The 13,316-nt window shown below is 39.1% G+C and overlaps 2 protein-coding genes across 3 annotated transcripts; one reads left to right on the top strand and one right to left on the bottom strand.

The window, feature by feature from the left end:
* The first annotated feature begins 994 nt into the window (after nt 1-994).
* On the top strand, nt 995-4,494 carry LOC112275966 (uncharacterized). 2 transcript variants are annotated; one of them, XM_024506827.3, is made up of 8 exons: nt 995-1,413; nt 1,550-1,619; nt 1,877-2,037; nt 2,285-2,383; nt 2,493-2,618; nt 2,907-3,237; nt 3,429-3,641; nt 3,889-4,494. In XM_024506827.3, the coding sequence occupies exons 2-8, from the start codon at nt 1,565-1,567 to the stop codon at nt 4,134-4,136; spliced, it is 1,233 nt and encodes a 410-aa protein (XP_024362595.1). In that variant the 5' UTR covers nt 995-1,413; nt 1,550-1,564; the 3' UTR covers nt 4,137-4,494. The 2 variants fall into 2 exon arrangements, with proteins under 2 accessions (XP_024362595.1, XP_024362594.1); XM_024506826.3 differs by having other exon boundaries at nt 997-1,413; nt 1,932-2,037.
* Nucleotides 4,495-4,898: 404 nt separating this feature from the next.
* On the bottom strand, nt 4,899-6,127 carry LOC112275967 (photosystem I reaction center subunit IV, chloroplastic). Its single transcript, XM_024506829.2, has 2 exons — nt 5,689-6,127; nt 4,899-5,312 (listed from the first exon to the last, which is right to left on the bottom strand). The coding sequence occupies exons 1-2, from the start codon at nt 5,986-5,988 to the stop codon at nt 5,208-5,210; spliced, it is 405 nt and encodes a 134-aa protein (XP_024362597.1). The 5' UTR covers nt 5,989-6,127; the 3' UTR covers nt 4,899-5,207.
* Between the last annotated feature and the right edge of the window lie 7,189 nt (nt 6,128-13,316).

Raw genomic sequence — 13,316 nt, forward strand, 5'->3', positions numbered from 1 at the left:
TAGGCCCAGCCCTCTCGCCTCCCGAGCTCTGTCCTCTTGGCAGTTCGAACTCTTCTGATGGCATTGGTTTGTTTTTTCATGACTTGCCCCACTGGGACCCACATGACTTGAAATGCTTTCATCGCTAGATGCTGCTCTGTAACATAAATTAGTGAGATAATCTATCGCATGTTTGGTAATGGAGGATCAATGGCATAAGCGATGTGTTGAAAGACTTACGCATGTAATAATGTACTCATAATTATTAGATTAAAAATAAATAAACATCGAATAATTTTTTTTTTCCACGACAACCCATTACAATAATCTAATTCTTTTCCCAGAAGGATGATTAGATTTTTTTATGGTAAAACATATCAAATATTAACAACTAAATGGGCAACAGTTTTCTAAATATGGGAAAAATTATGTATGATAATCTCATGTCTTGCAGTGGAAATATTGATTTTTACTTACTATACAGATTTTGAATTCCGAGGTGAGTAGCCAAGCTCTTAATCTTTCCAATGAAATAGTTTCCATAGAAAATCAACACATATGAATGTTGTTTATATATCGGGCATCCACTTATATAGAGAACCATGAGGGTTGTGTATTTGGTATTGATCAATTGGTACACTAAATAATGCATAATGCAGGAGGATTATTTCGCAAAGACTTAAACAACTATAAAAATAGAAATTAGAGAAATAGACTAATGCTACAAGTATTGTAGCCAATTTTTTTACATTGTGAGGTTTATTAACAACATGTCAACATGTTGTAGAAAATGTCGACGAGGGGACGGGGGTTGGGATGTGTGGAATGTTTTGAATGCCAAAGCCGATTCTCCCGCCGTCGCTATCTTTATAGCTTCCTCCCAGACACGATTCTCTTCTGTCAGTCAGATTGGCACCCACATATGCATCCACCACGCATTCATCCACACACCCATGCATCCACCCACCCATTCATCTACCCTTGAGCATGGATTGGAAGGGAGCTCATCCTGTGTGGCAAATGGGGATTCCCACAGAGGAGGGAGGGCGGGGGCACAGCCCTGGAGGGAGAAGTTTGAATGCCAGCATTGACAGCACCACCAACGCCTCCGTTATGTGCATTTCTACGCTTTGAAGGCCACCTCGCTTCTGTCGCTTCGAACTCGGATTGAGTCGGTGCGTAGGATTTCGCCGGGGTTTACTCGTGGTGCTGCGGAGTTTATTCTCTTCCCATTTCTTCTTTGCTCCCTCAGAATTTCAGCTTTCCAGGGAGGATCACGGGGTTTTTATCTGTGTTCGATCTTTTTGGTAGCGATCATGCACGATGCTCGGCTTGCGGGTAGGCTGCAGAAGGAGCTAAAGATGTTGCAAGACCCTCCTCCTGGAATTTGCGTCTGGCCAGTTGACGAGCGTAATCTGGCGCTCCTTGAAGCCCGTAAGCAATTTCATGTCTGGTTGTTTTCAATTTCGGATCGTTTTCAATTTCAATTGTTCCCACCACTGCGCGTTTTAGTTGTGGCGCCAGCATGCAAAATCATGCGAGCATTCTCCTTTTGATTTTCCCTGTGCAGAGATACAGGGGCCGGATGGAACTGTGTACGCCAAGGGCATATTTAAGCTCGAGGTCGAGATTCCAGATAGGTTAGGGCCGTTCTTGCTCTAATTCTTGATTTGATTTGATTTGATTTTTTTTTTTTCCTATGTTTTCTTCTTAGTCTGCTCCAGGTCCCGGCTACTTATTGGCGTGTTATGCATCTAAATCGTTCTCGTCGTGCTTTTCGAGAGGTTTTTAATGCAACGATTTCTGACTGGTTACATCAAGCTTTGCGTACCTAGCATTGTTTTCAGCAGCAGCTGGCACAATTTTGTCCTTCAATTTTCGTTATCAAATTTGACAGGTTACAGGAGTGACAATTTTGCGCTTACAGGCAGGTCCTTTCCGTTGTCATTCAGGTATCCGTTCGAGCCACCGAACGTGAAGTTTATCACTCCTGTGTACCATCCAAATATTGACAGTGGCGGTCGCATTTGCCATGACATTTTGAACATGCCTCCCAAGGTATTTTCCTGCACCTTCTATTGTTTTGTGTTTTTTGAGGAGTTTTTGACACTTGCGTGGCGTCCTTGCAGTTGACCACATGTAATGGCCAGTGGGTCTTTCGGGGCAGAACTCATCTGCATATAGGTCTAAAATTTCACGAATGATTGTACAACAAGCAGTTTTTTAGCCTTCAGGAATTTCATTGGTATGTTTTAATCTTACAATGCCCTCTTGATGCTTAAAACAAATTACATGAAAACCACAGGGGCAGTGGAGGCCATCACTCAATATCGGAGCAGTTCTGGCAAGCATTCGTGTACTTCTTGAGGAACCAAATCATGACGATGGCCTGATGAGCGACATCGTGAGTCACTAGATTTCTCAGAATGGTTACACCAGATTCGGAAGTTCCTTGCATGAACATAATTTGTGGAGATGTGCTAATTTTGGCTGTTGTAATAATTGACGAACAGTCTGCAGAATACAAACACAATCGAGCCCTTTTTGATGACAAGGCTAGACGATGCACTGAGCGCTATGCTGTACAAAATTCAACAGAAAGGAATGTCGTATCGTGTCGTGACACCCATCAGGGCCAGGTAATTTCACCTCAACCAACCTTTTTAACGCACGGGTGAGTGATACACCTAATTATGTGGGATTTTGTGGATTTTGCTTCACTTATTCGCCTTCAATGCAGCCTACTACGAGCCCACTCGCCAACTTTGAAAATATGTCCGAATAGACAGTGTGTTTGAATGTTGGATTGAAGCCCGATCTGCCAAAGTAAATTTGTAGCAGCCTCTCAGAGGATGTATCTGATGCTTTCTTGGGGTTCCGTGATCCAGTTGTTTAATTATCTCTCATTTTGTTCTCCTTGGCTATAGAGTTCTGAGGCAGTAAGCCAAGATGGTCTTGCAAGACCAGTTCTGAATGGGGTCGACAGTATCGGGGCTTCCAAAGTAACACTCGACGAACCAAGTACAAGGGCATCTGGGGAGGCTACTGCCAATATTACTCAAGTCAAGCCACGTCAGAACTTCGCTGCTAAACTTTCCCTGGCAAAGGGATGCACTACGCAGGGGTCACGTCTGTGTGGTATTGGGGGAGCTCGTGAGGCTGAACCCATAAATTCATCGAGCTTCATCTCTGAGAAAGACAAAGTCCGTGAAACGGACACGAAGTGTGATCCAGTTGGAAAAGATGTCTCACAAGCAGGTCGAAATCTCATAACCAGGTCGAAACCAGGGCGAAATCTGCTTACTGTTACTTTTGTTCGTTGTTAGATGCCGCGTCTGGAATTAAGCACGAAGTCATGCAGAATGTGCATCACGTAGAGACTCCTTTGGAACGACGTGTATGCAGAAGGTAGATGTCTTTTCACTCAGATTGACAGCCATTTTCTGCAGAACTGAATGGAGGAAGTGTTAGCAAAGTGGACATTCGCAAACTTGAGGGTGTTCCGACAATCAATGCTTTGATGGAAACAGACGGAGTTCGGTTAGATACTAAAGCTGCGGACTACACGAGAAAGGATATTGCAAGCTGTAGCGTCACAAAGGACAATCAAGCTAATGCAGAGATTTCCGTTTCTCAAAGTAGTCAAAGAACATCCATAGCAGGTGTTCTGTTCCCTCGGCGTTTCCTTTCCGTTGCCATAATCGTCCGTCCTTGAAGTTCGTACACAAGGCTACATAGTCTGCTCTTAGAACTTGACTACATGGTTTGGAATTTAGCTTGAAGGAAGTAGCAGCACAAATGCATGTTAGAGGGTGACTGTTGAATCATGTTGGTCTGCTTGGTCACCTGACTTAATTATTGCTAGTTCCTGTCTGTTGGTACCTGAAATTGTCTACCTGGTTGTGACAGACACGGGAAAGAGGTTGATGCTTCCAAAGACGAAGCTACTGAAATTGTCTCGCCCTGTATCAATGGCTTCACAAAATGATCAAGTTAGCACTCAATCTGGAGGTATTCTGCAGAGCTCTGATCAGCCTAGGGAAGTGACAAAAGTATCGAACGAGCCTATTATCATTATTGACTCAGAGAGCGATGACGAAAACTACAGGGTGCAAGTTCGTTCTGAAGGTGTAAAGCGGAAGCATGGGTGTGCATGATCGTTGGGCTCGGATAGAACGCCCCTTTGCTCTGTCACACTTTTCACCCAATTTTGACATGCATGTGAAAAGCATGTTTTTCCGAGTGTAGAGTTTGCCACTAGCAACGGTTTTTTTCCGAGAATCAAGATTTTCACCGACATTGAGAGGGGCTGGAAAGGTTTTGAATTGAAGTAGAGATTTTAGTTATCTGCGCTTGCCACCCATTTTCTAGCATTGTTACTGTGTGGCTTCGATGATTATTATGGTGGACATAGCACGTTATTATAGCTTGATTTTTGGTACGTACAGATGGTGGTTGTCTTTGTGAAATAAACATATGCAATATAATGAGGACAACTGATTGATTTGGTTATAATGGACGGATGTACAAATTTGTTAAATGCGAGTTTAAGAATGGTATGGGGAGTAAATAGAAAAGAAATAGCCGTTATCATGATTGTTACAAAACGGAAAGTGTGTGCAGAGGATTGAGTTAGGATAATACAGTTATTAAGAGTGGTTGTTTACAGCGACGATTAACATTTATTTTATGAAAGGACAAGGAGATAGTTGATTGCGAATGAAACAAGGATGGTTATAAACGTACATATATGTAGACACTGCGCAGACGTGGATAAGACAATATGGGTTTCAATTTTGATGAGATATAGTTGTGTATGGTGTGAAGTTCAAAAAAAAGATAAAAAATGAAAAGAAAACAGGATTCAGGAAGTAGTTTTATCAAAATAAAGGAATTTGAATCAGGTTCGGAAGAACAGATTGATAAAATTCGGGGCTTCACCGCCCATAGATCGATTCAGTCAAAAAACGTTACAAAATTTTAATCCGCAACTCATATCATCATTCTACGTAAATACTATGCACGCACCACACTGAAATGATCGTCACACACAACCTACGCAAGTTACCCCGACATACATCCACCACACCCCCTGTTCTATCTGCTGGTTGCGTCTCCGACAATGTTAAACATCCCATTGATTCTGTCGATGCGGTAACTAGCAACCTTTACAGATAAATTGTCAGCGAATACAGATAATGAGTTCCAGCAAGAGAGGCTAAACTGCCTTACTCAGCCGCTTCGAGCTCGTCAGGGGAGTAATTGTTGGTTGACACTCCCGCGTAGTTAACCTTATCGAACCTCACCACCACAGGGTACCTAACTCCTGGTGCCTGCAGATAGAAAATGGACGTAAATTGAGGGAAATCGTCGACTTCGACTTGTCATAAAATTACTCACAGGTGAAAAGCTGAGAAATTAGCTCTGGATGTGAAAGCTACAAAGAACGATAGTTGCAGACAAGATGCATGACAAGTTCCCTGAGAATTAAGAACCTTGAGCGAGACAGGAGAAGTTCAAATTACTGAGGCTTCTATAAATAGGTTCTCTGAAGTCATCGGCAAACATTGATCTACCAGGTCAGCCAACTTAATGATACGCAGGACAAGGGTTCTCGGGGGCCTTGATATTCCATAACCCTGGTTTAACGAAAGGCATCAAATCTAGAAATATTAAAAATGCGAAGTGAGAAGAAGTTTGAAAGATCACCTGATCGACGGCCACAACCTTGCCGGTGTCATTGAACCAGTACGATTCGCGCCTTAAGACTTTAACAATGCTGCCCCTCTTGGGACCGATGACAGGCTTCACTTCCTTCTCGACGGGAGGAGCTGGAGTGGGTGCGGCGGCGGCATCTTCAGCCCGCACCACCATCCTTCCAGCATTCCGCTCGAATCCCATAGCCACCGGCCTACATTGCACTCTCGTCGAGAAGAGAGAGGAGCTGCCGGCTCTGATGACAGCAGCGCTGGGCACAACGCCTACAAGACTGGAGGCAGCGGTCGCCATGTTGGCAATTGCGAAGCGAAGCAATCAGATGCACAGGAGGGGCAGAAGGAGGGAGGAAGGGAGAGCGGAGTGGGTAGAAGTGAAGAATGGAGGGGGAGTGGAATGCAGGTAGGGGGGGGTGGACTGGGAGCTTGGGGCTTGGGTGCGCAGCAGAGGGCGAAGAGGGGGGATGGCGTGATTATGGTGGTGGGAGTGTGGCGAGCTCGAGGCGCACCTTATCCCCTCACAATTGTCTCCTTCCCTCCCCATTGGCCACACAACCCCCCCCCCCCTCCCCACCCGGATAACCGCTCCTCCGCCCGGCCCCCTTCTGGATGGATGCCGTCCTCCCTCCCTCCCCCTCTTCTCATCCACCCCCGCACCCTTGGGCGCTGTTTCGATGCAATGCATGCCATGAATACGTATTCCGATGTCGATCAAGTCCTCCTCCACTATCGTAGCAATACTACCTCCTCCAAGTACATACTTACATGGCAACTACTTTGTATTACTCAACTTCCTCTCTTGTTAATTTTTGTGATGTATTTAATTCCCCCAGTATTTGTTTGACAGTCTGAACTCATTATTAAGGTGCTTTTCAGTTCTAGTGAAAAAGCTATAAAAATGTATAAATTATTTTTCAATGTTCAATCAATTATTGAGACATATGCCATGCAATGCAACTAGGATGAAAATTACAGTAGTTACTTTGTATGCTTCATGTAATGAACTATCCATCAAAATTTAATGAGTTATATTGAATCAAATATAGTATCAAGGACATGAATTTTAAAGATCTAAAAGGTCAATACATTCCTGATTATTAAGGTCATGAATTTCAAAGAACCAAATAGTCAATACTTTCTTGTGTGAATTGAAAAGAATAGATAATTACTTCAAGATGATATAACATTAAACTTTAATGGCTATTATCAAAGACAAGAAAACTAAAGTCTTTTGAAACATGATTAGAGATAAAATTAAATTTGATAGGAGTAAAAAAAAACCTTATTGTTGCTTCTATATATATTATATATAATTAGAAGCTATGTGGCATCATTCTATAAGATCTCTCACATGTCTCCAACTTACAAAACATGTGTCTAATTTATAGACAAGTTTCTTATATATGAAACATGTGGCTAATTTATTGGTGAAATTTTTAACCTAACAATCAATTATAAACATGTATAAAATCAAATCAAAATCTATGAAGTTTCCAAAAAGCTTCAACAAAAGATATTATTATTGAAGAACAAGCACTTTGAAGACACAATACTTAGCATCAGCAAGGTTGCACACAAAGATAGTATGGAATAAGATGTTTCTTACTTCCAATATCCATTGCTCATAGGTAGTGGTTGCTACCCTAAAAAATAACTTCCACTCTTTGACTTTTACACACATGGTCCTAAGATCCTTTTGACATCTCACGAGCCTTAAGGGTATCTTATGACACATACTAATGACTCATACTTAGTCTTTGAATATTCCCTTGTTAATACTTTATTCTTTTGACTTTGACTCTTGGTCCATGACTTCGTCCTATATCCATTGGATGCTATTACCATATACCAAGAGTCAAACCTTTGACCACTAGTAACTTACCTAAGTTAATATCATCTTTAAGGTAACTTATTTTACTTTTACTTTAATACTCCCAGTTTGCTATTGATCAAATGGCTTTTAATCCTAATGTCTCTGTCAACATGTGGTGTCTATCTTTTACTAATGCCTTTGTCAACAAATCAACAAGCATTTCTTCTATTGCACAATACTTCATATCAATCTTCTCTCTTATAAAGTGATGTTGAATGTCAATGTGCTTGGTCCTTGAATGATGCTTTGGATTCTTTGCAAATGTAAGACATCCTTGATTGTCACACTCCATTGGAGTTGCTTCCATTTGTACATCTTCAATGTCATCCAAAAGTTGTCTCAACCATATTGCCTCCATTGCACCATGGCTTGCTGCTATGTACTTCGCCTCCATTGTTGACCTTGCAATTGTTGGTTATCTCTTGTAATTCCATAAAATTTCTCCCACTCCAACAAAGAATACATACCCCATCGTTGACCTTCTATCATTTGCATCTCCAGCCTAATTCGCATCACAATAACCATGGAAACTAATGTTATCACCTCCAAGGCATAATTTGAAGTTCAAAGTGCCTTTTAAGTACCTCATGATCCTTTTGATGGTTGCCTAATGTATTGGTCCAGCCTTTGATATGTGTTGGCTCATAACACTCACCGCATATGTAAGATCCACCCTTTTGCCAACCATTGCATACATAAGTGAGTCCACTACTACATTGTATGGAATACCTTGCATTTGATCTTCAACTTCAGCAAACTCTTCATCCATGAGCTTCATCAACTTCAATTTTGCCTCCAATGGTGTTCCAATAGGCTTACACTCCTCCATGTTGAATCGTTTTAAAACCTCTTCAATATACTTGCTTTAGCTCATTGTAATAGTCTTTTTAGCATGATCTCTTACAAACTCCATTCCTAAATAATAGTGAAGTTCTCCCAAATCACTCATTTCGTACTCCTTTTCTAACTTTGCCTTCAACCAATCTATCATCTTGAATGTATTGGTTAAGATGATCAAATCATCAATATAGACGATGACAATCAATATGAACCTATTTGATTGCATCACATATAAGGAATGATCAACCTCACTTCTCACAAATCCTTCACTCACAAAGAATGTATCAATGCGTTGGTACCATGCCTTTGGTGATTGCTTTAGCCCATACAAGGATTTCTTCAATTTACAAATAAGGTGTTGTTTGCCTTCTTCAACAAATCCTTGAAGTTGCTCCATGTAGATATCTTCTTCCAAACTTCCATTCAAGAAAGCCGTTTTCATATCCATTTGATGCATCTCCAAGTCCAATACTACTCCAATTGCCACAATGATTCTAGTGGTGGTGAATTTGACCATGGGAACAAATGTCTCATTGAAATCCACACCAGCAACTTATGAGTAGCCTTTAGTAACCAATTTAGACTTGCAGCTCACAATATTATCCATTGCATCCGTTTTGGTTTTAAACACCCACTTACAATCAATTAAAGATTGATTTGGTGGAAGTTGAGTCAATTTCCATGTTCCATTGTCCATGAGTGATTTGTACTCTTCTTCCATAGCATTCTCCCACTTCAAGACATCCGTGGACTTCATTGCATCACATAAATTCAATGGATCAGTAAGAAGTGCAACATTGGCATGTTCTTCACTTACTTGAGGAAAGATGTGATCCTTCCACCATTCACCACGTGGTTTTCTTTCTCTCAAAGGATATCTCCTTTCATTTGAAGAGGACCCTTCTTCTTGCATTCCATCCTTCTTCTTCCTCAATTCTTGTCTTTTTTCACTCAAAGGTTGATATTCTTCATCATCATCATCACCTTCAATATCTTCATTGTCTTCATTGTTGGTTCTAGTAATTGAAGGCACACTATGATTTATCTTCTTTGGCTTTTGATCTTGACTTCTATTTCTTTCATCCTCATTGTCATCATCATCTTCTTCTTCTTCTTTCTTTGTTGAACTTGAAGATGTGTCCACAAATACACCTTCACTCCTACTTAGACACTCTTCTAAGTGCTCAAAAGCACTCTTATGCTCCAAAAATTCTACATCATGACTTTTGATGATCTTCTTGGTTTTTAAACACATTAGCCTATATGCTTTGGTACCTTTACAATATCCAACAAATACACATTTTGTACCTTTTGCATCAAGTTTGGACCTCATACAATCTGGTACCTTTCCATAAGCAATGCATCCAAAAATCCTCATGTGTAAAATATAAGGTTTCTTCCCACTTCAAGCTTCTTGTGGAGTCATTGATATAAGTGCACTTGTAGGGCACCTATTCTTTGTGTATACTGTATTTACCATAGCTTTTACTCAATACTCATGCCCAAGGTTTTATATATGAAGCATACTCCTTGCCATCTCGGCAATCGTCCGATTTTCTCTTTCATCAACTCCATTTTATTGTGGAGTATAAGGAGTTGAGGTTTGTCTTGCAATACCTTGAATCTTTATAAATTCATCAAAATGCTTTGACATGTATTCACCTCCATTGTCCATTCTCAATACTTTGATCTTGCACTCACATTATTTCTCTACAAAAGCCTTAAACTCCTTAAACCTTGAGAAACATTCTCTTTTAACTTTAATGATGTAAATCCACACCTTTCTTGAAAATTCATCTATGAATGTGAGAAAGTACCTTGCTCCTCCAATTGATGGTGTCTTCATTGGTCCACAAATAGCAGAGTGCACGATCTCCAACGATTTTGTTGCACGTGTTGCAATTCCACTTGAAAATGAAGCCATTTGTTGTTTGCCTTATATACATCCTTCACAAGCAAGTGTCATGGCATTGTGGCTGAATTGACCAAGATCCAAGCCACTTACCATGGATTAGAGCTCCTTCATGCATTTGGCATTCAAATGACCAAGTTGTTGATGCCAAATTTCAAACTTGACTTGATCTTGAGGAAAATCAGCAAATGTCGCTACTTCAACTCCATTCACCTTCTTGCAATTGATGAAGTAGAGATTTCCATTTCTAAGGCCTTCGGCAACATGTTGGCCATCCAATGTCTTGACAAAATATCCATTCATATCAAATTGAATCTTATAACCATATGATACAAGTTTGCTTACCGAAAGGAGATTCTTCTTTATTTTTGGAACATATAAAACTTCCTTCAATGTGATCCTCTTGATTTGGTCCTTCACAACAATCTCCACTACAATGGAGCCAATTCCAATGGCTTGCACCATACCATTGTCATCCAACCACACTTTTGTTGCTCAAATTTCTTCATAAGTATTAAATGAATGCTTCTATAGTGTCATGTGCTTAGTAGCACCTCAATCTATAATCCACTTTGAAATAGTAGCCATAGAGGCTCCTTCCCTTGCTATGAAAGCATAGTCATCTCCACTAAAACTATCACTAGCATTATTTGCATTCTCTCTATCTCCTTTCTTGGCCTTGTAGTAATTTCTAGTAAAATGATCTAGTTTTCCACAAATATAGCAATTCCTCATATATTTTTTTGAATTATCACATTAGTGAGAATAGCTACCTTTGCTTTGTCTTGAAAATAGAGTCGAATCATCACTTGCAAGCTCTTTTTCTTTCCTCTTGGTCATTTTATGGGCAAGTCTTGACGTGACATACTTAATGGTAAGCTCTTTCATCTTGATGGACTCCAATGCTACAATGAGGTAGTTGTTGGATTCGAGAAGGCTCATGAGCAATGTCAACATAATTTTCTTATCATCAACTGATTTGTCAACAACTGCTAGTTGGTTAGCAAGTGCTTTTACCTTGTTAATATGAGCCATGAGGTCATCTCTTTCTTCTATCTTTACTGTCAAGAACTTCCTCCTTGTCCAAAGGATGTTGGCAAGGTTTCTACTCTCATAGATGTTGGAAAGAGTTTTCCATGCTTCCGCTGGTCCATTGCAAGCTATAACATGTGAAAAGTTGGCATCATCAAGGTTTGTTGCAATCATCCCAAAAGCCTTCCTTTCACGATGTTTGTACTCTTTTTTCACCTTGATATCAGCATTGCCACTTGGAGGGTCTTCACTTTCATCAACAATGTCTCAAACAACCAATGAAGCCAACAAAAGCTCCATTTTCTTCTTCCAATGGTAAAAGTTGTCACCTCTAAACTTTTCAATCACTCTCAAGCTCTCACCTTCACTTAAAACCATGTCTAGGGAAGGGATGTGTGAAAGAAAATCAAGAAAAGAGAAGATAGAACTCTCAAAATCAACAAGAAAGTGTTGCTGCCTTAGAAAACTAGAATGCCCTCTTTGTAATTATATAAGTGATTTCACTCTTCTATCACTCTCAACTTCTTATATAAGACTTCTCACAAGTCTTATACTCTATCTAAACCTCTTGCATAAGCTTTGCCACTCTTCAATCATCCTTCTAACGACACAAAATACTTCTTATAATAATAAGAGAATCTCTTATGAAGTTAAGTATATGAAAGCATAAAGTTAGAGCACCAATGATGAAACTCAGGAAAGAAATACAATACTCAAGTTCTAAAACATCATTAAATGGAGTCTAACAAAAACCAAGACTATCAATGCACTTAACAACAAGTAAGAACAAAAACTACATCAACAACTAGATGCATAAGAAGAGTTAGAAGAAAGCAAATTCAAACTTCGGCAACAACCATAAGATCTATTCCTCACAACAAGAAAGACTTGAAAGTACTTTAAAACTCACAAATAAAGGTGAGTGGGCCCATAACCTATTGAAGAATAAGCACTTTGAAGACACAACACTTAGCATGAGCAAGGTTGCACACAAAGAGAGTATGGAATAAGATGTCTCTTACTTTCAATATCCATTACTTATAGGTAGTAGTTGCTATCCTAAAAAATAACTTCCACTCTTTGACTTTTACATACATGGCTCTAAGATCTTTTTGGCATGTCACGAGCCTCGAGGGTATTCTATGACACATACTAATGACTCATACTTAGTCTTTGGATATTCCCTTGTTAATACTTTATCCTTTTGACTTTGACTCTTGATCCATGATTTCGTCCTATATCCATTGGATGCCCTTACTATATACCAAGAATCAAACCTTTGACCAATAGGAACTTACCTAAGTTAATAACCTCTATAAGGTAACTTATTCTATTTTTACTTTAATAATTATTAAATATATATATATATACATATATATATTTTTTGTACCTAATATTTTTTATTTAGATAATTTATATATATCTATAACATTATTCCTACTTTTACAAATAATTTTTATAAGAAGTGGTGATTATATCTTGATTCTTTGTTTTTATTTTAAAAGATAGCATCAATAAAAAAACATCAACTTTTTTTGTTGCAATTACAAGATTCTTTATTGACTCACATGTGCATTCTTTAATTTCATATTTATGCCAATGTACAAGATATTCTAACTTATTTCGGTACCACCTTAAGTCTAAGATTTCTTTGAATTTATTTTCTTTATTATTATTCACTTCTATAAAAAGATATGACATGTATTTTTTTCGTATATCTATTGTCTTATATGACTCAAAAAAAGTCACATGAAATATAAGAAGGGACTTTTTAGACTTTGATAAATGTAATTGATAAGCAATTAGATTCATCTATTTACAAATAAGAAATAGTCTAAGTTTACAATAATCTAATTAGTTATAAAAACAACTAGTCTTGATATTACAAAAAATTAACCATATATCAAAGGCATGAATCTTGAAGAACTAAAAGATCAGGATATTCTTGTATCACTTGAAAAGAGTA

The sequence above is a fragment of the Physcomitrium patens genome, chromosome 23 (genome assembly GCF_059467195.1).
Source record: "Physcomitrium patens ecotype Gransden chromosome 23, ASM5946719v1, whole genome shotgun sequence".
Classification (NCBI taxonomy): Eukaryota; Viridiplantae; Streptophyta; class Bryopsida; order Funariales; family Funariaceae; genus Physcomitrium; species Physcomitrium patens.